This window comes from Elephantulus edwardii, unplaced genomic scaffold (assembly GCF_000299155.1).
Source record: "Elephantulus edwardii isolate Elephantulus edwardi_28Jun2011 unplaced genomic scaffold, EleEdw1.0 scaffold00061, whole genome shotgun sequence".
NCBI lineage: Eukaryota > Metazoa > Chordata > Mammalia > Macroscelidea > Macroscelididae > Elephantulus > Elephantulus edwardii.
This window is the reverse complement of record NW_006399811.1, coordinates 1,927,264-1,951,663: the sequence shown is the minus strand read 5'-3', so window position 1 is coordinate 1,951,663 and position 24,400 is coordinate 1,927,264. Positions and strand designations below refer to the sequence as shown.

Below are 24,400 nucleotides of genomic sequence, written 5' to 3'. Positions count from 1 at the left end.
CAACACAAATATGCACATTAATCCACACAAACATATTTTTTAAATGCTTCAAGGTCCAACCCACACACTTCTTCTCAATTCACAATTTCAGTAAAAATACTAAACTTTTCCACCAGTCCTAGCCAACCTGAGACACTAAGTATGATGGAGAGGTCTCCCACAAGCGAACTTCTGAAGTTCACTGATGAGGGGTGCTTCAGTGCTCAAGAGGAGCCAGCAGCGAGAAGCGGGTTCTGTGATGACCACACTCATCCTGTTGGCATAGTGTGGATTTCCTGCACATCAAAATGTCCTAATAGATAAAAGTAGGAAAGGATGCAGGTAGGAATAAAATAAAGATCTAAGAAGGCCAAGACAATTTACTTCCTTTTCAGTCTTCCTTCACCTCCAACATTCACAAAGGGGGGTGAAGTAGAGAGCGAGAGAGCAAGAGAGCACGAGCGCGAGTGAGCAAGAGAGGATAACATCTTGTGTTTCTGCATCTACCCATAGATCTGGTGCCTGGCACTGAGTATGGAGTTGGAATATCTGCCGTCATGAACTCACAGCAGAGTGTACCAGCCACCATGAATGCCAGAACTGGTGAGTAGGAAGATCAGTGAGGAAGAAGATCAGGATACCTGTGAACTCAGAGAACCATGAAGACTGGTCCTAACAAGGGTCTGTCAAAAGGCAGTCTACTCTAGTATGAGGAAAACAATTATCTGTAGCTCTTTGATTGTGTTTGCCCATTGATGCCTGCCACAGAGATGAAGTCCCATTTATTCTCCATAGATCTATGCATGGTGTCCTATGGCCTGAAGGATTGCCCAGAACAGAGAGTTGTGTTTGTGTGTGTGTGTGTCCATAATTTTTGGTCTTCTAAGCAATATTGCTTCCTGTGCTACACTTGTATATACAGGCCATCAGGAGGGAGGTATAGACTTGAAAAGTGAAATCCAAATGGTATGGAAGCTTAGACTAAGACCATTTTTACTTTGTAGCATTTTAGCTTCCAAATTTTGGGCAAATTACAGTCACTCACTCTTGTAGCTTACATACAGGCAGCCTGAGCTGGAACCGGGAATTTGGAACCAACCCCAAATTATCTAAAATAGACAACTTTTCCTAGAGAGGTGGAAAATAATCTGTACCTAAGCCCCAGGGGTCCTTGGCTGCTTGCACATCCCCAGCTAGGTCAAGTACATAAGGGAGGAAGGTACTCCTATTGCCAGGAATGCCATATCTTTACTTGATACTGGCTGACGGTTTGCTCTTGTTGGCCTACTGAGAAAAGCCTGGGAGCAAATGAATATGGAGAGCTTGAAATCAGCAGCCAGCTTGTTCCAGAGTGGATGAGTTCCAGTCATGTCAGAACTAATAATGCCTTACTGCAGACTGTCCATCTGTTTGCCAAGCCCCTGGCCATCTTTCCAAGAGAAGGTGTTTAGCAAAGTATGAGATAAGTGTCAGCAATGACAAGCTAATTCTCAAGGCCACCAGGCCTGCTGTATCTTAGAAACCCTCAAGATTAAAGGTGGGCTAATTAATCCTGTGCCCTATCCCCTGCTGGGGGACCTCTGTAAAATAAGCCATTTGTGTTGATCCACAGAACTTGACAGTCCTCAAGACCTCATGGTGACAGCCTCCTCAGAGACCTCCATCTCCCTTATCTGGACCAAAGCCAGTGGCCCCATTGATCACTACCGAATCACCTTCACCCCATCCTCTGGGATAGCCTCTGAAGTCACTGTGCCCAAAGACAGGACCTCGTACACGCTGACAGATCTAGAGCCTGGAGCAGAATACATCATTTCTATCACCGCTGAGAGGGGTCGGCAGCAGAGTTTGGAGTCCACAGTGGATGCCTTCACAGGTAACAGACAGGAGAAACCCTCTGGGCACTCCTTGATGCCACTCCATCTGGTTCAGTGATTCAGTATCTGTGTGACATGATGAGAGTGATGGTCACCAGGCCATCAAACAACCTATTCTCCCAATGCCCTGTTCCTATCAGCAAAATGAGGAGTAGAGAGGGAAAAAACAAAGTAGAAACTCTTAATACATACAGAGGGGATATATAGAAGAAAAAAGAGAAGGGAAGAAATAGGCCATCATCTTTGAATATTTGTGTCTGGTTTCCTACAACTTGAACACTGTGGTTGATTCATCCATTTTTTCCTGCCTGCATGAATCAGCTGGCATTCAGTGTATCCATGAGATCATGTTCTATTCCTCCCAGGATATAACTGTGCAATCTTGGATCAGTATTATGATTAGAGGCAACTCTGGTTTTGCTCTGCTTAGGGTGTTTATTTTTCATCATGTGACTTGGGGAAATAGGTATGGACAGGACTGGAGAGTGAGAAGGTAGAGCTTCCAGATTGGCTGGTGACAGGGAAGCTCTTATTAACAAGAGGAGCAGATTTCAGGAGTCAGACCACTATTCTAATGCAGTGGCCCCACCACCTCACACATGTTTCATCTCTTCTTGCAGGCTTCAGACCCATCTCCCATTTGCACTTTTCTCACGTGACCTCCTCCAGTGTAAACATCACCTGGAGTGATCCATCCCCTCCAGCAGACAGATTCATTCTGAACTACAGCCCCAGGGACCGAGAGAAAGAGATGCGGGAGGTTTCCCTGGATGCCACCAGGAGACACTCTGTCCTGATGGATCTACAGCCTGCCACTGAGTACATCGTGAACCTGATGGCTGTCCATGGCACAGTGACCTCTGAGCCCATCGTGGGCTCCATCACCACAGGTGAGGCTTCACAGCAGCTGGTAAAGGGAGCTCACTCTTCAGCTTTTGACAAATACATGAAATTTTTAAGAAGAGTAATATCTAGGGAGTATGATGACTGTCTTATTTGGCTATATAGAGAATCTGTGAGCTATTCTGAAAAATTAACCACTGTTAATCTATGCTCACTATTACCCTGTCTTTTCAGGCCCCTGCCAAATCTTTCCTAATTCCTTCACATCCTCCCTCTACCCACCAAACTCTGAAACCACATGATTCCCCCACACACCCTCAGTCTCCCTTGCTTTCTCCCCTTCCCCTTTTGGACCATTGTACACATTCTGCTAGTCATCCTTCTATTTTTACAATAATGGTCTTACGTAGCATTTGTCTTTATGAGCCTGAGTTAGTTCACTCAGCATCATGCTCTCTAGCCTCTTCCATGTAGCATCATATTTTTCAAAATCATTGCTCCTTCATGCTGCGTAATATTCCATAGTGTGAATGTTCACACAATTTCTCAATCCATTCATTTGTTGATGGCCATTTGGGCTGTTTCCATTTTCTTGGGATGGTGAATAATGGTGCTATGAACACTGGTATATAAATCTCCATTTGTGACTCAGTTCTATTTTCCTCAGGATATAGTCCTAGCAGTGGAAGAGCTGGGTCATACAGAATTTCTATGTTCAGCTTTTTTGAGGAAATGCCAAACTGCCTTCCAGAATGTTGGTACCATTTAACAATCCCACCAACAGTGTATGAGGGTTCCAATCTCTCCACTCCTCCTCCAACATTTATTATGAGCTCTTCTGTTAAACTTTACCACTGCTACTGGGGTGGGATGGTGTCTCATAGTGGTTTCGATTCACATCTCTTTTATTGCCAATGATTTTGAGCATTTCTTCATGTGTCTGTTGGCCATCCAAATATCTTCCTCCAAGCAAAGTCTTTCCATGTCTTTTGCCCACGTTGTAATTGGGTCTTCAATCTTTTTTGTTATTGAGGCCCTGTAGTAGTCAATAAACTTCCATTATGAGACCCTTGTCTGAGATGGTATTGTTGTTGTTGTGTGCCATCAAGTTAGAACGGACACATAACTGACCCTCCGACAGGATTTCAGAGGCAATTAATCGCATGGGAGGAGACTGCTCATCCTTCTCTCTCAGGGCAGCTGGTGGATTTGAACCACATGCCTCTGTAATTGCAGTGTGGTTTCTTACCACTAGGCCACTAGAGCTTCTTATTGGTTACTAGAGCTCACCAAATGTTTTTTTCCATCAGTAAGTTTTCTTTTCACCCTTTCGGGAAAAGTTTTTGATACACCCAAGGACTTAATTTTTAGAAGGTCCTGTTCATTGATTTTATCCTGTCCTGGTTGTCCATTTCTGGCAGTATTTGCCAGCCTATTTGTACCATAGATTAGACCTTCTAAGTTTGGTCCCATTTTGTCTCTTATGATCTTTATGGTTTTGGACTGTACCCCTAGGGCTCAGATCCACCTTGAGTTGATTTGTGTGTATGGTGTGAGATGTGGATCCTGCTTCAACTTTATTTAGTCCAGTTTTGTCAGCACTATTTGTTGAAGAGGTTGTTCCCCCATTTGGTAGGTTTTGTGTCCCTGATGAATACCAGCGGATGAGTTCATTCTGAAGAGGCTAATTCTTGAATGTGTTGTTCTCAAGGTCCTCCCACTACCAGCTTGGAAGCTATCCTAGTAAAGTGAGGAAACTTCTGTCCCCATTGTGGAGCCCCATCTCGAGACTAGATCATAGATAAGTTTTCTCCTAAGCAAAGTCATTAATGCAAATGACATTTTTCTCAGAACCTGAGGAGCCAGCATGTGACCACATGGTGATGCGGCACTCTAAGAGTGAGATGGTTGTGCACTTGATTTGGAAAACACGGGCGCCCTGAGATAACTCGGATGGCTATTTCCTCATTCTCAAATTCAATCCCGATATGAGTATACGTGTGAGTGAGGCTATGTGTGTTGATGAAGTTTCCTATGTACTGTGAAGAACTCGTAAAAAACAAGCAGTTTAAACAGTTCGCTGATTTTATCCTGCTATCTCATAGAATTCTTTTTAAAAGTAAAGCATTCAGCATAAATTAAATAAAGCATACAGTGTAAATGAAATACAATTTAGGAAAGTGGATTTGTTCTGGACTGGTGCGCTTAAGTCCTTCGACATTCAATAGGCAGTCTCTCCAAGCTGAACCAAAGGCAGCTGAATCATGGGAAAGAAAGGAGGAGAAGGAGACAGGAGAGGAGGAGGAGGCCGGGGAAGAAGACAGAGAGAAAAAAAGAGGGAAGGAGACAGAGAGACAGTTATATTTGTCCAAGAGAAGTTCCCAATGAATTGGCCGTGTTACTTCTAGTCCATCTTCAAAGCAAAATATATGAACGTAAGAAAAAGTTCTCAGATGATCTTTAGATAGGTAGTATTTGCTGCATCAGCACAGATCTTTCTAACTAGCCATCTAGCCTTTATCTTGTTCATATATTTTCCAGGAACGTGACTTTGGCTGGGCCTATGAGATGTGTGGAGATTTTGGCCTGACCATGGTTTTAAGGACTCACAAATGCACAGCCACTACCTATCTGCCAGTGAAAGCTTGTGAGTTGCAATGATGCCAAACAGATTTGAGCAGAACTGTTCAACTAAGGCAGATAGGAAAGAAAGACCTCCAAAAATGAACCTATCAAAGCAGTTTGGTGCTTTCTCAAAAAGTTGGATATAGAAATACCATTTGACCCAGCAATTCCACTACTGGAAATACACACTAAAGAAAACATAGCTACCAACCAACCAGTTATATATGCACACCCATGTTATTGTTGTGTTATTGACAAAAGCAAAGAGATGGAAGCAACACAGTTGCTCATCAACAAATGAATGGATGGATGGAAAAACAATGGTATATTTATACATTGGAATACTACACAGCACTGAAAAACAATGAACTTGTAAAACATTACACAACATGGGAGACCCTGGAGCACATGATGCTGAATGAAATATCTCAGTCCCAAAAGGACTGCATAGCACCACTGTTATAAAGCAGGTCTGGCATGAGGGATTGAGAGGAGAGTAAGATAAGAGTAGATAAATAACGGCCATTGCATTGGAACAGATGAAAGGAAAAAACTGCCTAAAATTAGCATATGATTATGCACTATACATACAACAACAGCCCAGAATAAGAGATATATCATTGTAAAGAGGACTGGGAGTGGGGAGAGGTAGGTAATTATACAACAATGAATGAATATTTAAAAAAAAAAGTGAACTGGAGGAGGGAGAAGAGGACAAGGGGCAAATTGTGCAATAATGAATGAATGAAAATCTAACTTCTCTGTAAATGTTCACTAGAATTACAATTGAAATAAAATGTATATATATATATATATAAAAAGCCGAGCCCTCTAGTTGGCAATGGTCTGCCCTGGGATGGAACAGGAGCATGGGGCGTCTCATTCCCTGTGCACAAGTTTCCATAAGCTGGGTCTAACTTGATAGCAGCAAACAACATCAATGATATGTATAATTCGGTCTTCTCTGCATCTGGGATGTGAATGACTCTTGGATCACAAAAAAATCATTAATTCCTTTTTCATATTGTGCTTTCTATGGTTTTTTTGTCTCCCAACCCTTCTGGGCCTTGTAGGAATTGACCCCCCAAAAGACATCACAATTAGCAATGTGACCAAGGACTCAGTGGTGGTCTCCTGGAGCCCTCCTGTTGCCTCTTTTGATTACTACCGGGTATCCTATCGGCCCACACAAGGTAATGCAGTTGTTTGGGTTCTCAAAAATGAATGGGATTCTGAGCTGGGTAAAAATTACTTTGGGAGAAATTAGCATATCTCAGAGGATATCAACCCCCTGCCGACATTTTCTCTTCTCACTCTGAAATGCTTCATCTGTATAAGCGTGTGTTGATTAGAAACAGCCAAGAAAACCTTGTGCTTACCACCTCTTCTCACAAAAGCCTTGATACATTCCAGGAGAAAACAGACCCTTCGCCAGCAGGGGTAACTGATCACTGATCTAAGTGGTGTACTGAGAAAGAAAAAGCCCTAGAAGAATCTATCAAGACCCAAAATCATGAGTACTTTCCTGAGAATATAAAGTTTGAGATTAGTAGCCTGGGGCTAATCAAAAGGCTCAGCCAGATGGAGCCTTGGAAGGAGCCACAAGTGACAAGGTCCTATTTCTGTCACTTCAGCCAAGTTATGAGTCAGAGAAATATGCCCTTGACCTCACCTGTATCCTGCCAAGTCTGGCTGGTGTATGGTTAATGAAATAGAGTATACGTTCACTTGCAGTGAGGGGGCAAGACTATTTCTTGAGGCTGTCCTGTCTCTGAGTTGCATGGAACCTGCTTTGCAGCCAGGTCATTAATACTCCCTTAAGGAAATTATTTCAGAAGAGACTAGCTTGTTCTAAACCACCTGAAAGCTGGTTCTTCTGCCTCTGGTCCAAGGAGTCTGTTACATACAAAGAGAGAGCAACCATGTACGCTTCCGGCTCCGCCATTCTCTGTCCCTCAATCATTTCTCTCCTTCCTTTCCCGAGTGCTGAGTCCCCTCAAACCGTCTGTGCTATATGACAAAGTGCTACCTCGAACTTCTATGTAGACTGTACCTGAGCCACGCAGATGGAAAATCTGCTCCGCTCTGAGCGTGGATTCTGTTCTCCCCTAGTGGGACGGCTGGACAGCTCCGTAGTGCCCAACACTGTGAGGGAATTCACCATCTCCAGGCTGTACCCGGCTACAGAATATGAAATCAGCCTCAACAGCGTGCGCGGCCGGGAGGAGAGTGAGCGCATCTGCACCCTAGTGCACACAGGTAAGCACAGCCCCCTCATTGTGTCCAGGGGAGACCCTGGCTGAGCATTTGCCGCAAACAGAACAGAGCACTATGATCCTGGGGTCTGAGGTTCCATTTGTAGGCACTCCCTAATGCTGGTGGCCTAATGCAAGGATTTGTGCTGTCAACCCAAAGATATGGGGTTCCAATCAGCAGCTCCATGGGAAAAAGATGAGCAGTCTCTCAGCAGGCAGTTTACTGGCTCTGAAAACCCACTGGAGGGCCAGATATGGGTCACTTCAGACTAGACAGTACATAAACATAACAGCAGCAACAATCTAACTTACTATCTCATGGAAAGCAAGTCACGATTGCTCTCGCCATGGACATCTCGACCTAAAACTGGAAGGTTAGAGTCTCCTGGCAGGTGACTGAAGAGTTTCTTAATTTTGCTGGTTTAAGTTAAGAATTGCCCTACTGGAAAAGTGACCTTTCAAAGAGACAATGAAAGGGAACTTCATCTTAGATGCCTGAATCATGCAAGATGAGTCCATGTAATGTCTTAAAAGGCTTCAGAGAAGACAAGAGTTGTTATCTTTATAATACCCCCTGGAGTCAGGGAATGCTTTATCATATGTTGCCAAATTCCCCAAGTAGTATACTAACTGTATTTGCTCTTGCTCTGTGCTTAGGAGAGGAAAGAAGCCTTTCTCTGGAAAACAAGCTCCCTTGCTGGAATCAAGAACACGTTTTCTTCAGCAGTTCCTTTACCCCTCCCTCTCCTTCCCTTCAGCCACTCTACCACACAGAACTAGCAAAGATGTCATGTAGAAATTACCAGAAATGACAGCTAGCCCCTAGAATTAGTTAAACCATCATTACAATGTGGTTGTTACCTGCCATTGAATCAGAACCAATTCACAGCTAACAGCCAGTGGATTTGCAGAGACCGTAAATCACTCAGGAGGAGATGGCCTATCTTACTCTCTCGGAGCAGTGGACTCAAACCACGTGCCTTTGGGTTGGCAATGCAATTCCTTATCTCTAGGCCACCTGAGCTCCCTCATCATTGCAATAATACATGGGGAAGCATCCAGCGCTCATCATTAGAAAAACCCCTGGATCTGCTGAGGTTGCTTAATTTCCACAAAGAGCCCTGGTAGTGCCATGGGTTGCACATCAGGCAGCAAACCAAAAAAGTCTATCTGTTCCTGTGAAGATTTACAGCCTCTGAAACCCTGCGGTGATGCTCTATTCTATCCACAGGGTTGCTGTGAGTTGGAATCAGTTTGATGACAGTAGGTTTAAGTTTATTTTGTTGTGTTTTCATTTCCTCAGAGACTATTTTCTGAGTCAAAGAAAGGTGCCTTAGAAGTTCTCACTACTTTTGTGGCTGCGTTTTACTAGCCCTGAAATAAGATCTCTAAGGCAATGTTTGAAGATTATGTCTTCAGAAGTAAAAATAAAAGAAAACTTCTAAAGACTCCATAAGTTCTCAGCCTCCTCCAAACCTAGGATTACAGATACTGCAGATAATTCCACCATGTTGTTGTTATTGTTATGTGTCGTCGAGTCGCCTGTGACTCATAGCAACCCTATGTACAACAGCCCTAAACTCCGCTCTGTCCTGTGCCAATCGACCGTCTCTGACACTCCCATCCCAATTATCCCAGTCACTGAATCAATCCACCTCATAGAGGGCCTTCCTCTCCTGCGCTGTCCCTCCACCCTCCCAAGCATGATGTCCCTCTCTAAAGACCGGTCTCTCCTCACTACATGTCCAAAGTATGTTAGACGGAGCCTCAGAATCCTTGCCTCCAAGGAGCCACCCGGTTTAACTCTTTCCAGGACAAATCTGTTTGTTTTCCTAGCAGTCCATGGTATTTTCAATACTCTTCTCCAGCACCACAGCTCAAATGCATCAATTCTCCTTCTATCCTCCTTGGTCATTGTCCAACTCTCTGATGCATAACAGGTGATTGCAAAGACCATGGCCTGTATCAGATGCACCTTAGTCTCCAAAGAGATACCATTGCTCTTCAGTACTTTGGAGAGGTCCCTAACAGCAGTTTTTCCCATGGCAATGCACCTTTTAATTTCCTGGCTGCTGGTGCCAAGACTGTTGACTATAGAGCCAAGCAAACTAAAGCTGTGTACAAGTTTGTTTTATGTAAACTTACCTTACTCTTTACATGATCTCTGATCGTTAAAACCTCAACCAATATTGATCAGAAATGGTAACTCACTCATTCTCACTCACTTATTACCATCAAATTCGAACCAACTCATAGCTGACTATCCAGCAGGTTTTCAGAGACTGCAAATCACATGGAAAGAGATTTTCTATCTTTCTTCTGTGGAGTTTCTGGTGCATTTGAGCCATAAGAAGCTTCTTCAGGTGCCCCTAGGAGGCATACATGATGAAGCAACTAATTACTGAATGGTTGGTGATTGCAACCTACCCAGAGGCACCTCAGAGGCCAAGCCCAGAAATCTACATCCAAAAATCACAGCTTTAAAACCCAACGCAGTTGTTCTGTTCTGCACCCACGGGAATGCCTTGAGTCAGGTCTGTCCATGGGAAACTCAAGACAATAACAACCCACCTTCTTAGAATTTCTAGAAACTCATGACAAAGAAATTAGGCTTTCTACTCATTAAGAACAATAAAATGGAGTGAAAGAACCTCTTACTCCCAAGGCAAAAGACAGCAGCAACTCAGGTCAGATGCTCATTCCTTGCGTCTGTCATCACAAGCAGCAGGCATCTCTCAAGTAGATTTTCAGCTGTGCACCATCCCAAATCCTGTCAGTCAGGCGAGGCTACAGCTATTGTGGCAACTTCCAAAGTCAGATGACTCATTGAAATGCCTTACTTTGTGGTTGCTGTTTTAACTTAAGGTCTATGATTTCATAACTTTTGGAAATGAAACCTCTTTCAAGGTGTCGCCTTTAATGTCAGAGAGATCAAGACAAATCAGAGCTCATAAGAACTTCAGCTAAAAAAATTCTGAAGGCACAGATTTTTTTTATCAAAAAAATGATAAAAATATTTTCTGGTTGTTGCTTTGAAATGAGAGGCATATGCAAGGAAAAAAGGAAAACTCTTCAATTAGAAAATAAGGCCAAGCTTACAAAAGTATGTTACATGAGGTATATGTTGTATTGATGTCTAAATTACTGTAATAACATCCATTTCTAAAATCCCAGCTTTACAGAAGGGAAGCATAATCATGAAGCAAAGTTGTAGGGCATGAGCAGATGAGAAAAGAAAGCTAGTCCAATAATGAGCAAATTCTACATCTGCAGAAAGGGCTTTGACCTCCATAAACCTGCAAGATAACTTTAACTATCTATGCTGCAAAACCAAAAAAAGCAAGACTTAGTCATAAAGCAAGGACATGGTTTGTGAGCAGTAAAGCAAGGAAAAGTTCAATAGAAGAACTAATAATTAGATGTGACATTAGGGGCAATTTGAGTCTTATTTCTTCTATAAATATTTACCAAGTCCCATAAGTTATAGATACTGGAGATACTCCTGCCCTCATTGAGTTCCCATTACACTTCCTGAAGTTCATCAGTAGAGAGTTTACCATAAGGCAGGCCTTTGTTTGTTGTTGTTATTTTTGTTAAGTGCTGTCAAGTCAACTACAACTCATAGTGACCCTGTGAACAATAGCCCTGAACCCTGCCCTCTCCTGAGCCAACCTTACTATCTCCAACACGCCTGTCCCCATTGCCACAGTCACTGTGTCAATCCGTCTTATCCAGGCTCTTCTTCTCCTGTGCTGACCCTCCACCCTTCCAAGCATGATATCCTTCTCTAAGAACTGGTCCCTCCTAGAAAGTGCAAATAGTGCAACATAAATCGATAACCATTTCTATGTGTTCTTAATTACTCCATCTAGATTTATATGTCTAAAAAAATTACTAAGAGTCATATATTTGGTATCAGCAGCAGCATCTGAGATAGATGTCCTGCACATATAAAGTCAATGAAGAGATAGAAAGGAAGACCGGGGCAGTGGTGAACAACTGAGTACTTGGGAGGACAGTAGAGAGAGAAGAATAAGGGGCTGATGGAAACAGAATGGGAAACATGGACGAGGTCTCTGTTCACTCCACTTCTTTGTAGCTCCCAGATGACGCAAGTCAAAGAGTGAAACTTTCTGGGATCAGTGTTTCTTGTACTTCCACCTGGAACGTCTTATAATTTACTCTCTGTTTCAGCCATGGACAACCCTGTGGATCTGATTGCTACCAACATCACTCCAACCGAAGCCCTGCTGCAGTGGAAGGCCCCTGTGGGTGACGTGGAGAACTACGTCATTGTCCTCACGCACTTTGCAGGTGGGTATCTGTAGGCCTGAGCTCATGGCAGGTGGGAATAGGGCGTACAGATCAATACAAAGGTGAAGAAAGGCGTGTTGACAGTCTAAGGAAAAAATTCCATTTCCTGCCTTGGTTATACTGTAAATTTCTCAAGATTACTGCAAACGGAGCGAATGGTTTTCACTAAAAGAATTGAGAAATCTAAGTCTGAAAGATCTGGAAAACCATGTAATGACAAATACAAAATCAGAGTAACACTAGGAAGAAAAACTCAGAGAGAGCTAAAACTTATCCCCAAATTCTAAGGACATTTATAAGCATTTAAAGAGCAAGAAAAACACTGTGGTTATGACGATCATGCTTGGGTCTCATTTCTTTACTCTTCCATGTTATCATGGAAACTCTGGTGTCCTAGTGGTGTGAAACTACCACAATCCCAAAGGTATGCAGTTCAAATCCACCAGGTGCTCTGTGAGAGAAAGATGGGAAATCTCATCTTGTCCAATTAACATCCCTTTTGAAATCTGCTAGAGGGTTAGTTAGGGGTCAGTTCTGACTCCATGATAAAACACCACCATGCTGTCATAGTGCATGACAGCAGGGGATTTATATTCAGTTCAAATAGTTGAACTGATATTCATTCTTGAGGTTCAATGTCATCTTCACCACTTTTATTCACCTTAAACCATGTGAAATTGAACAAGACAAAATGTAAAATTGTATTGGGTAGTCCACATATTGGGAGCTCTGGTGGTCTAGTGAGTATGGAGTTATGCTGCCAAATCAAAGGGAAGTGGTTTGAATACACCAGCCGACACTGCGTAATTTACAGCCTCTGAAATCCCACTGAAAAGTCAGCTCTAAATAAGTTCTAAATCAACCACATGCAACAACAAATGATACACGGTGTAACAGAATTCTGTGGATTAGTCTCCAGCTACGCCATCCTGAACGTGCCCAATTTCATCTGCTCTTGGAAGCTTAGTGAGGTTACTGTTGTGTTCCATCAAGTTGAAGCCAACTCAGAACATCAGGTGGATTTGAATTGGTGGTGCAACTCCTTACCCACGAGGCAACCAGAGCTCCCTAAGTGGAAAAAGGTCTGGTTAGTACTTTGATGGGAGAATTCTGTGGGTTACATTTAGGAACCCAGAGAATAGAGATGCCAAAAGACAGAAGGCAGGCAGGCAGATGTCTTGTTTTTCAAAAATGACAGAGAAAGCCAATTCTGTAAGGTACAAAGAAGCAAATTTATTGTCCAACCTTAGAAAAAGAAAAGCTGAAACAGACCACTAACCAAATTGGAAAAGAAATTAGCAATCATGGCAACCAGCATAGGTTCACTAGGAACTACTTTTCCAAAATCAAGGCATTTAAAAAGCCCACTTAGCACTTTGTCCTTACTTAATATAGAAAATTGCATGATGGGCCTTATTTAGAGTTAGCTGGAACTGGAACTGATTGAATGACTCTCCTCAAAGACTAAATATCATTGCTATGGATACATTCTAATCCCTCTGTGTATGTGCACATTTCATCTTCTTACAAATCATGATCCCTCATTTCTTAACCCTCACGTTTTCTCAATCCTCTATGAATTTTCACACGCTGTTTTCTTCTCCAAGAAATTATTTCCCCAGTTATCAGCCTAGAAATCCCATCCTTCAAGTCTGAATGTCAACATTCTCCCCTCTGATAAAGTTTCTCTTATTCTCCCAAGGCAATAACTGCTCATAGGAACTAGTGGAGAGGGCCATGGTAACAATTAACTTGCATTCAAGTCAATGCATTGTTATCAATTTGGAGCCTAGTGATAGCTGACCCTCCAGTGAGTTTTCAGAGGCAGTCAATCACATGGGAGGAGACTGCCCATCTTTCTCCTGCAGAGAAACTGGTGGGCTTGAACTGTTCCTCTTTGAGTTGGCAGTACAACTCTCTACCCACCACTTCACATGAAGGGAGTTCTGGTACAGTCCACAGGGACCTGGGCCACTAACCCAAAAGCCCAACCTGTCTGGTGGTTCAAATCTATTAGCAGCTCCACGGGATAAAGAGGAGCAGTGTCCCCCAGTTCGATTTACAGTCTCAGTAAACCAGTGGGAGGTGGGGAGGGCAGCTCTGAGTGCACTCTGACTTGAGATCAATGAGAAAAGGAGGAACTCATTATGAAAGTAATGTGATAGAGAGAAGCATAGGACATGATAGATCACATGCAATAGGCATGTAAGTTAAAGCAAAAGCTACTGAGAAGACAGGAGGAAGGTCTTACCTTTGAAAAAGAGGAAAAGACAGGGAACTCCAAAGAAAAGCTGAGGGTCCGAGCATTTTCAGAGATGTGCGAGAGAATAGCAGCAACACTGAATGGAGGCAGGATGTAGCAAGGAGCAATGCTCGTTAAAGACATTCTGTCTCTTTGAAAGAGTTAGATTGAGCTTTAACTTACTTGCATGTCTTTCTTTGTCTTGAGACCATATGAAATTTGAACCCTGAGTTGCTACCTGGTTTGGAAGCGTACCTGATAAATTCTTATTACATGCTGAGTGACTCCGGAGTGGTCTAAGGACACAATGGAGAGATTGGCCTTGATCTAAGGAACAGTTTTACCAACAGCTTGAGTGAAGACAGAGAAGACAAGCTTAATGAATCTGTATCTAAAACAAAGTGTGATTGATAGACTCCAAATACAAAATATTTTAAAAAACTGAAACAGTGATCCAAAATGCTGTTAACAAAGCAAAATGCAATAGCAATAACATTCTGCCCATAGATCTAAACAAATCAACTACCCAGGGGTACACTGAGGTTATGAACAAGAGCTTTGGTTAGCAATAATATGACAATAGTATCATATGATTGTTTAAAACCTAATTGACTTGTATAAATGGCACACACAGAAGCAGAAGTAATCCTTGCTTATTCGTTGGTCAGTACATAGCAATTATTCTCAGTTCTCTTTTGAATATTTGCATTTCAAAAAGGATACTGATAATTGGTTGCTCATTCTGAGAAAAGAAACCAGGATCAGTAGGAATATTGGAGTTGAGGCAATTTCAAATAGGATGAAACAAAACAAACCCACATCAAACTCACTGCCATCAAGTTGGAAGCAGCTCATAGGTGACACTCCACGCACCCCACCCACCCCCAGTGGCTTTTCTGAGGCTGTAACTACACTGGAGGAGAGTGTCCATTTTTTCCAGCAAAACTGCTGGCAGATCCATACCTCCAGAGAATATTTGACTTTGGGTTAGCAGCACAACTCGCTACCCACTAGGACATCAGGGCTCCCCCACAAAGAATAGGAATTAAATGTTCTTAAAAGAAGAAACACCTTAGCTAGGACAGAAAAATGGGGAGGCAAGCTTTATGTAGACAAAGAACTCAGCTTATTGTTTGAAACTCCAGTAACCTGAGTAGAAGTTCTGGAGAAGACAATCTGACTTTCATATAAGAAATGTTTCTCTCAACAAAAAATATAGAGAATAAGATGGCAAGTTAGATAAACTCTAACATATTTTTTCCAAGTACTCTAATATTAACTTTCAAAACAAATTGCCTCTGAGTCAATGCCGCCTCATGGCTGAAACCCCAGTAGTTTCTGAGGCTGTAAATCATATCACAGGTGGTTGTTGTTGTTGTTGTTGTTGTTGTTAGGTGTCATCTAGTTGAGTATAACTCATAACAACCCAATGAACTACATATCTGAACTCTGTCCTATCGGAGGCCATCGTCATCATCTCTGACACACTTGAGTCCATTGCAGCAATCACTGTGTCATTCTTTCTGGTTGAGGGTTGTCTCTTTCCTTCCATCTTTGCAAACATATCACAGGAGATTTCCCATATTCTTCCCTAGGAACCACCAGTGGATTTGAACTATCAGAGAGGCATGACCTTTGGGTTAGCAGCACAATAGCCCATGGAATATGTAGAGCCTTGTTAAATGCCTTTGTGGGTCTTCCCTAAGCTGAAATGTCTTTTTCAATGTTGATTCATATTTCTCTGATTGTAGTTGCTGGAGAGACCATCCTGGTTGATGGAGTCAATGAAGAATTCCAGCTTGTTGACCTACTTCCTAGCACCCACTATACTGTCACCATGTATGCCACTTCTGGACCTCTCACCAGTGGCACCATCAGCACCAATTTCTCTACCCGTAAGTACCTGGTCATCTATATACTGCTATCTCTGGAGGCTTTTTTAGATCCTTAGAATCATTGGTTTCACCATGGTGGACAACATCATAGTGATAGGCTCTTGACAGGGCAGCTAAGAGCTATTCTTACTTTGGTTGATGCCAGTTCAACTGCTTTTGAGCTGTGGTGTTGGAGGAGAGCACTAAATATCCCATTGCAAAAGAGCAAACAAACAGATCTTGGAGAAGGTGCAGCCACAGTGCTCCTTGAAGGCAAAAATGATAAAGCTTCACCTCACATGCTTCAGGCATGTTACTAGGAAGGGTTAGCCCTTGGAAGAGGGCCATCATGCTTGGGAAGGTGGAGGGTTGGTGAAAGAGAGAAAGAGCCCTAACCAGATGTACTGACAGTGCATGACTCCTGCAATGGGCTCTAGTGTGTCAAAAGTTGTGAGGATGACAGAGGATAGGACAGGGTTTAGGTCTGTTGTTCATGGAGTCGCTATGACCATGGCACCTAACAACAAGTCCAGCTGCCAGTGAAAGTGAGAAGGTGCCCTCAGCAAGCAGATGCACATCTTTTCCATCACCTTAAGTTTGGGTGACAGCTGTAGAACCAAACCAAAAGTCCAAGAGATACTGTGTTAACTTCTTAGTGCTGATGCAATGGAAATGCCAGCGTTTGTGGCTTTGAAGAACTGACATCATTTTCTCATAGTTTAGGAGTCTGGAAGTCTGAAATCAGGATGCTGGCTCTAGGGGAAGGTTCTCTATTGGCTCTTTCAGCATCCATAGCCCCCTTATTCCTGAGTTCCTCCAAAATCTTCACATGGTATCTACCTTCCCTTCATTTGTACTTGCTTCTGTGTCTAATATGCTCTTTTGTAACTCAGTAGCAATTAGGTTTATCTCCCAGACTGCACTGATACAGCTTCATCATTATAACCAAGAAACTCCTAGTCCCAAATGAGGTTGCATCCTCAGGTACAAGGGTTGGACTTCAGCAAGATATGTTTTGGGGGAGAGGACACAATTTAATCAATAGCAAATATTAAAGGTCTAGATATGACGGTAACCACTTCTGAATGGGGTCATAACCAGGAGAGCTGTAGACAAAGCTATTAGTGTGGGAATATTAAGAGTTTAAAGTAGCCTCACAGCCATGCAAGCTTAACAAGGTCAAGATCCCAGGCATTATGGGTCAGCCCATGTCTAGAGGTCCAGGTGAGGGAATGGGAGACTCACTGCAAGAACGATATTGAAATGTTCTCTTCAGACCCAGGAGCACCCTGGCTACTCCTGTCCCAGTCAGCACTGAGCTCAGCCTGTACCAGCTCTCAGGCTCAGAGACAGGGACTTAGACCCACATGCCTGGAATCGAGCAGAGAGGAGCTATGGAGGCAGGCGCACGCCAGCATGTTCTCTTTGCAGTCCTGGACCCTCCAGAAAACCTGACAGCCAGTGAAGTCACCAGACAGAGCGCGCTCATCTCCTGGCAGCCTCCCAGGGCAGACATTGAGAACTACGTCTTGACCTACAAGTCCACAGATGGAAGCCGGAAGGTAAGATTTTCTTTGAAGGGGAGAAGATCTTTTCTATCAAGCAAGACAATCCACAGAGGAAGAATTTAAGCACCCTAACAAGAAGACACAGGATACCGTGGAGGAAAGAGCCAGGGCGTCTGGGCTCTCGTTCTGCCTCTATTGTCACCTACCATATGAGTCAAGGTAAAGCCACAGACTCCACAACCCTCCATTTCTTCCTCTAGATAGAAACATCTACCCCTGTAGCTTCACTAGGCTTGATGATACTTCAAATATAATGATGCCAAGCTTCAAACTATGTACATATGTGGTATTGAAACAATTTTCCACCACAGGACTAAATAAACATAAGCAGAATAGCAAATTCAATGGCCTTTTATACTTCTCAATAAGCATTTTAAAGGCTGAATCTTTCTGGCCTACAGTAAAGAGATGACAGGTATTGTTTATGGCATCAGTCAAAACAGCCCATCTACAGCCCTGCTTGTGAAGCTTTCCTGGGTAGTGGAATCTTTAAAAAAAAAAATCAACGTATACGCAAAAGCCAAACATACACAATAGATTTAGCAGAACCACTCTGTTGGATATGGGAGTGGGGGTGCCTAGAATCCCGCTTCAAACGTCTTCCTTAACTCTGTGAAAGCCAATAGATTGGATGGCTACTCCAGATGCCCTTCTGTCCATGTGCACTTGTTAAGGCAGGAGATGCCCAGAGTCTCACAGAGGAGCTGTCCTCTCTGCTTATTGCTTTCCTTTTTGTTAGGTGATGCAGAAGACAGTTCTGGCTAATGCAGAACTTTGTATCTAAGTCCTAGTGGGCTATGAGACTTCCACTTCACTTCCCCAGACCCCCATGTTGTGGGCTTGCTGCTCTTATCCACCCCTCTTCCTCTGATCCTTCTGACAGGAGCTGATTGTGGATGCAGAGGACACGTGGATCCGATTGGAGGGGCTGTTGGAGAACACAGACTATACTGTGCTCCTGCAGGCAGCACAGGACGCCATGCGGAGCAGCATCACCTCCACCGCCTTCACCACAGGTGAGAGGCCACTTTGATGTCTTTTTTCCACTATGTGATGTTTGGTTCTTTGGCAGTCTCTGCCAAACCTTTTCCTGGGAAGAGAACTATCAGAGAAACTCAATTACCTTCCTGCCAAGGAAAAGAGTTATTTCTTCTTCTACTTCCTTCCCCTTCCCAAAGCACGGCAAGAAACCTCTCAATACCAAGGCACCTGCAGGAACCAGCTGTGCACTTCCCTACCTCACCTGCCTGAACCAACTAAACACACCGAGGAAAGACATCAGGTTCTTGCTCAGAATCTCTGCAAGTGTTTCTAGCAAATATTGTTCCTCCCTCCCTCCTTCCCCACTGTGCTACCGAGAATCAGAAATTTACCTGCTGAAAGGAGCAATAAATTCAAATTCACTGCTATTGCATAGATTCGGGCTCCCAGCCGCCCTACACGACAGAGTACAACTGCCCCACAGCGTTTCCAAAGCTGTAAATCTTAACCACTCTGCTACCAGCACTCCTCCAAAGGCAACGGTTTTCTTAAAAAACAAAGCAGAAACCACAACTAAAACTAACTCTGCTGTTGAGTTAATTTAAACTCATAGCAACCCCTCTACTAGATTTCCAAGTCTGTAAATCTTTACAGAAGACTGCACATTTTTCTTCTGCATAGGAGCTGATGAATTTGAACAACTGACCTTTTTTGGAAGTACAATTCATAATATACTATACCAAAAGAATTTTTTATAAAGGTAGCGTTGTTGTTGTTGTGTACCATCGAGTCAGAACCGACCTATAGCTGACCCTCTGTTGGGTTTTCAGAGACAGTCAGTCGCATGAGAGGAGAATGTCCACCTTTCTCCTGTGGAGCAGCTAGTAGCCTTGAACTGCATGCCTTTGGGATTGTAGCACAGCTTCTTGCTATGAGTCCACGAGAGCTCCCTAAAGGTAGCATAATTACTCCTCATACACAAAGCACCTTTGTGTCTTTGTGGCCCAAACTTGGTCCTTTTAACAACTGATGGTGATGAAGACCTTAGACCCCTATTTTACAGAAATCACATGGCTAGGACACGGCTGGGACAGAGCCTGAGGTCATCTATCTCTAAGACTAGGCATTCCTCTTGCCTTCATTGAAGTCAGCAGAAGATGATTGAAAAATGCTTTTAGGAGAGAAGAATGTGCTAATGTGTATAATGGAGTTCCAGGGTGACACAGTTAACACACTATCTTGGCTGCTAAGCAATTTGAGGATTGAGTTCACTAAGAGGTGCTTCAAACGAAAGGCTTTGCAATCTATTTTTTTAAGATAAAAAGCTCAGTTATGGACAATCCCATGGAGTACAGTTCTACTCTGATGTATATGGAGTTGTCATGAGTCAGATGAGCTCTTCTTTAATGTTTAGAAATCATCTAAACAAGATCTTCCCTTTGAGCACTATTTACCAGACAGTTATAACTCCAGAGAGTTCTGGTGGCTTAGTGATAAAGAGTTGCAATGCCACAAACCCAAAGGTGTGAGGTTCAAATCCACCAGCTGCTCCAAAAGAGAGAGATGGGCAGTCTCCTCCCATGTGATTCACTGCCTCTGAAAACCCACTGGAGGGTCAGCTATGAGTTGGATCTGATTCTATGGTGCACAACAAAGGTGCTGATTCTAAGGAGTGCTGGTGGCATAATGTTAGACTTCCAACTGAAAGGTCAGTGGCTTGAGTCCATCAGTCAATTCACTGAAAAAAAGATGGGCAATCTTCCCAGAAACCTGAAAGAAGATCTCTGTGAGTCGGAATCAATTTGACAGCAGCAGATTCATTCTTTGGTTTGAGCTCTAGCCATATTGGATGTATTACCTAGTTAAATCCCATAATAACCTGTGTAATAGGTATGATTATCATTGGCCATAGATGGAGGAACTGGGCCACAAAGAAGTGAAATAACTTTCTCAAGATCCTACTGCTCTTAAATAGAAAGGCCTAGTATTTGAGGTCAGATGGTTGGACTCTGGAGCTCATGTGTTTGTAAACACTACTGTCCTACTTCTTATGCAGACAGCCTCTCTGCAGTGTGTGGTGTGGGACTACCCAGCCCAGACTTTGCATTCCCCCTACTCTGAAGGGTAGGTGTGCATATGTGTGTGGCGAGTGTGAGCAGGCTTCTGAGTCTAGACTTAACCCTAAAGATGATCTGCCATCTTACCTTAGAGCACTAGGTTGGGTTACATTCCACACCCCAGACTCAAACAGTCCTTCCACGCCAACCCAGGTGCTTCCTGCTCTTGTAGACATGTTCTACCTGACAAAAGGGACACTGGACCAGATGCACCAAATTTCTGCCAGTGGTCCTTTAGCGCTGTGAGTTGTGAATGAGTCCTATTGTCCTTTCTTTTTAAATAATGTCCATTTGTATTTTATTGACTTGCAAAAGCAAGTGTGTATCACAATAAACAAAGACTAACGTTGAGGAGAACAGGAATTCTAGAACACTTAATTGTATTTATACAAAACCTGTACTTAGACCAAGAAGCTGGTGTCAAACAGCATGAGGAAATACTACATGGTTTAAAATCAAGAAAGATGTGTATCAGGGCTGTATCCTATCTCCATACCTGTTCAGTATATATGCTGAACAAATCATTCAAAGAGCAGGACTTTATGAAGAAGAATGCGGTATGAGGTTCAAAGGAAGACTCATCAACAAATTTTGAGAGCTGGACAATGAATAGGGATGCTAGAATAAAGATCAATACCTTTAAGTTGTGGTGTTAGAGACGAGTGTCCCACAGACAGCTGAAAGTACAAACACACATGTCGTGGAGAAAATGTAACCAGAGTGCTTGTTAAAGCCAAGGATGGTGAAGCTTTGTCTCACTTACTTTGGGCCATGTTGTTAGAGAGGCTATTCCTCATGTTTGGAAAGGTGAAGGGTCACGGGAAGAGAGGAGGACCTTCAAAGGGATGAATGGACACAGTGGTTGAAGCAATGAGGTCCAATACATCAGAGATTATATTGATGGCACAGGATCGGGCAGGGTTCATATCTGCTGTTTATCAGGTTGCTATGAGTAGCACTTGACTCGATGCCACTTAATAACAACAACAAGGTTCCTATAGTGAACACATTCATCATAAAGAGGTTTTGCATTAAAAAAAAGAAGATGAGACCTTGTTCACACAGTCAAGGTGTGAAAGCAGAGATGTATCCTTACGAACCAGAACTAGTGGGCACGGACCTTTTGAGTGAGGCTGGCATCACTTATACTCACACTTTCCAAAGGGTGTCTTGGATCCAAAGTGTTGTTTTCATCTTGTTTAACCTCTTCCCTGTACATACACTCTCCTGTAGAGTCTTCTTTTCCAAACTACCTGCCCCAGACCCACAAATTAGAACCTTTCACTGAATGAAGAATTTCTTTTTCTTAAAAAGGACAGAAACAACTACTTTAACAGAGCTCCCAGTTTATATATTTATCAGGTCCAAACCAATTCTAGAAGACCCAGTACACTAGTTAAAGCACTCAGCTAAAACCCAAAATGTTACTGGATCCAATTTGCCACCCACTCTATGGAAGAAAGATGCAGAAGTCTGCTTCTATAAAGATGCACAGCCTTGGAAACCCTGCGAGTTTTTTTCTGTCCTACAAGGTCACTAAGGGTCAGAATCAATTCTGACAACAGTAGCTTTTTAGACCAGTCATTTAATATCCAAACTTCATGGGTGTCTATACTTGCTTAATGCAGTATGAGCTTTGAATCCCCTTCTGGGTGATATCATGGCTAGTTAATGTTAGCTACGTGACAATGTTCTTAAGGTGCAATGCTTTGCTCAGATACCTCTCTGCTCCTACCATTACTTTTGCTTAGATAAAGTTTCCCTAAAGAATGTTCAAGAGTTGGGACCAATGCCAACACAGGAGGAACATGGAAGAGCCCAATTGCTGGTCCAACTTGTGTAGTTTCTGACCGAGCTCCTCCATGTAGGGTCAAGAGTACTAGAGAAAGACTTGCCTCTCAAGCATGGAAAAGAAGTGTCCACCTTTATAAACTTTTTCAAGATTTTGACAGAAAGCTTGAATTGCATTTTCTGTCACTTACGCCCATCAATCTCTGCTAGCTTTGCCTCTGAGATGCATCAGAACCCATTAGGGTGGGGAAATAGTTCCCAACTGCAGAATGAACAGTTCAAAGATAGGAATAATACATGTAAGAGTACCTTCTGCAAAGCCTGACATTCAGACAACGACTTGCTACTGGTAGATTCAAATAGTTACATTTCAGCTGCAGAGAACTCATAGGGGGGCCCTTTGTTGAGCCGGAGTCCCAGTAGGAGAATTCTCAATATTCCTAGCAGGAATGGTACACTTATGTACTACTGCAGAGTATGATACACAAAGTCCTCTCATTTCAGACTCTCTGAGTTGTCCCAAAAGTAAGTGCCCCTGAATAAGTTACATGAAGCCTACAGTTATTTTAATATTAATGGATAATATTAATATCCTCTCATAGCTTGAGCCATCTCCCCAAAATCTGTCAAGTACAAAAGAAAGGGAGAGCAGGGTATCAATTTCGTATGGGCAGGGAAGAAGCTGTTACCAACAAGGGAAAGAAGTGAAATTGAAGAAGGGTTGAGTGTCAATGCTCAGGAGATTGAAATGCTGCTGGTGTGGCCCCCACATGTATGACTCCTGCTGAGCACGAAGTCTGAGGAATGCTGGAAGCAAACCAAGGCCAGTGGATTTAGGGTTAATTCCATTCCAGTGACCAGCATTCTTTCACTGACAGCACATGACTTTTTCTACTTAGCAACGTTATGCTCTCAGGGCTGGCAGACCTCAGCTGATCATCCTGAGTGTTTACTATCATTTCCTCTCATGGTATCCCCAAGTGGCACAGCTCTTGCACTCCACTGCTAACGGAGGTTGATGATTCAAATCTACCCAGAGGCATCTTGGAAGAAAAGTCTAGTGGTCTACTCCCAAAATAAGCAGCCTCTGAAGATCCTACAGAGCCTAGGTCTAGTCTGGTACACTCAGGGTTGCCATGAGTCAGAATCAACTTAGAGGGCTGGTTTCTGTCTGTATGTAACATTCTCTTTTTTCTGTCTTTCTCTATTTGTCTGTCTGCCTGTCTCTCTCCTCTCTCTCTGTCTTTCTCTCAATAAAAGAACTTAAAATTTGGGTCCCCAAAAAGTCTCCACTTACTGACAAAACCTCTTCTTGTCCTGAGTGGACAAGAGACTTATTTCAAGCAAATAGGTAGGCTTTTGTTGTGTTGTTCAATGTCTTTGAGTCTCTTCCAATCCATGGTGATCCTACATACAACAGATCAAAATCTTTCCCAGCCACATACCATCCCCACCGTTTCCACTACACTTAAGCCTATTGCCAATCCATCACTGTCACTGTGTCAGTCTATCTCATTGAGGACCTTCTCTTTACTGATCCCTTTGCCTTCCCTTTTCCAAGGTCTGGTCCCTCCTAAGGGCATGCCCAAAGTATGTGAGACAAAGTTTCACCATCCTTGCCTCTAAGGAGTACTGTAGCTGCATTTCAGCTCAGACAGACTCACTTGTTCTTTTGGAAGTCCGTGGCATGTTCAATACTCCCTACCAGCACTGAAAAAGACTTGAGATGTTAAAAAAGAGATTTATCCCCCCTTCACCAACACTGAATCAAAGGCATCAATTCCTTTTCAGCCATTCATTTATTGTTCAACTTCAATATATACATGAAGCAATTGAAAATAAGGTCGGATGCATCTTAATCTTTAGTATCCTTGCATTAGAGAAGTCCTTTGTCAGTAGATTTGTCCAATACAATTTGTTGTTTGATTTCTTGA

General features: G+C 42.9%; 1 protein-coding gene across 1 annotated transcript in view; it reads left to right on the top strand.

Annotated features, from left to right (window-relative positions):
- Positions 1 to 24,400, top strand: part of TNR (tenascin R) — a 105,377-nt gene that overhangs the window by 50,647 nt on the left and 30,330 nt on the right. Inside the window, exons 8-16 of the mRNA XM_006887710.1 lie at positions 493 to 582; positions 1,592 to 1,855; positions 2,477 to 2,746; positions 6,398 to 6,517; positions 7,437 to 7,583; positions 11,774 to 11,893; positions 15,887 to 16,030; positions 17,441 to 17,571; positions 18,461 to 18,593. Of these exons, the coding sequence (XP_006887772.1) occupies positions 493 to 582; positions 1,592 to 1,855; positions 2,477 to 2,746; positions 6,398 to 6,517; positions 7,437 to 7,583; positions 11,774 to 11,893; positions 15,887 to 16,030; positions 17,441 to 17,571; positions 18,461 to 18,593 (1,419 nt within the window). The remainder of the gene's footprint in view (positions 1 to 492; positions 583 to 1,591; positions 1,856 to 2,476; positions 2,747 to 6,397; positions 6,518 to 7,436; positions 7,584 to 11,773; positions 11,894 to 15,886; positions 16,031 to 17,440; positions 17,572 to 18,460; positions 18,594 to 24,400) is intronic.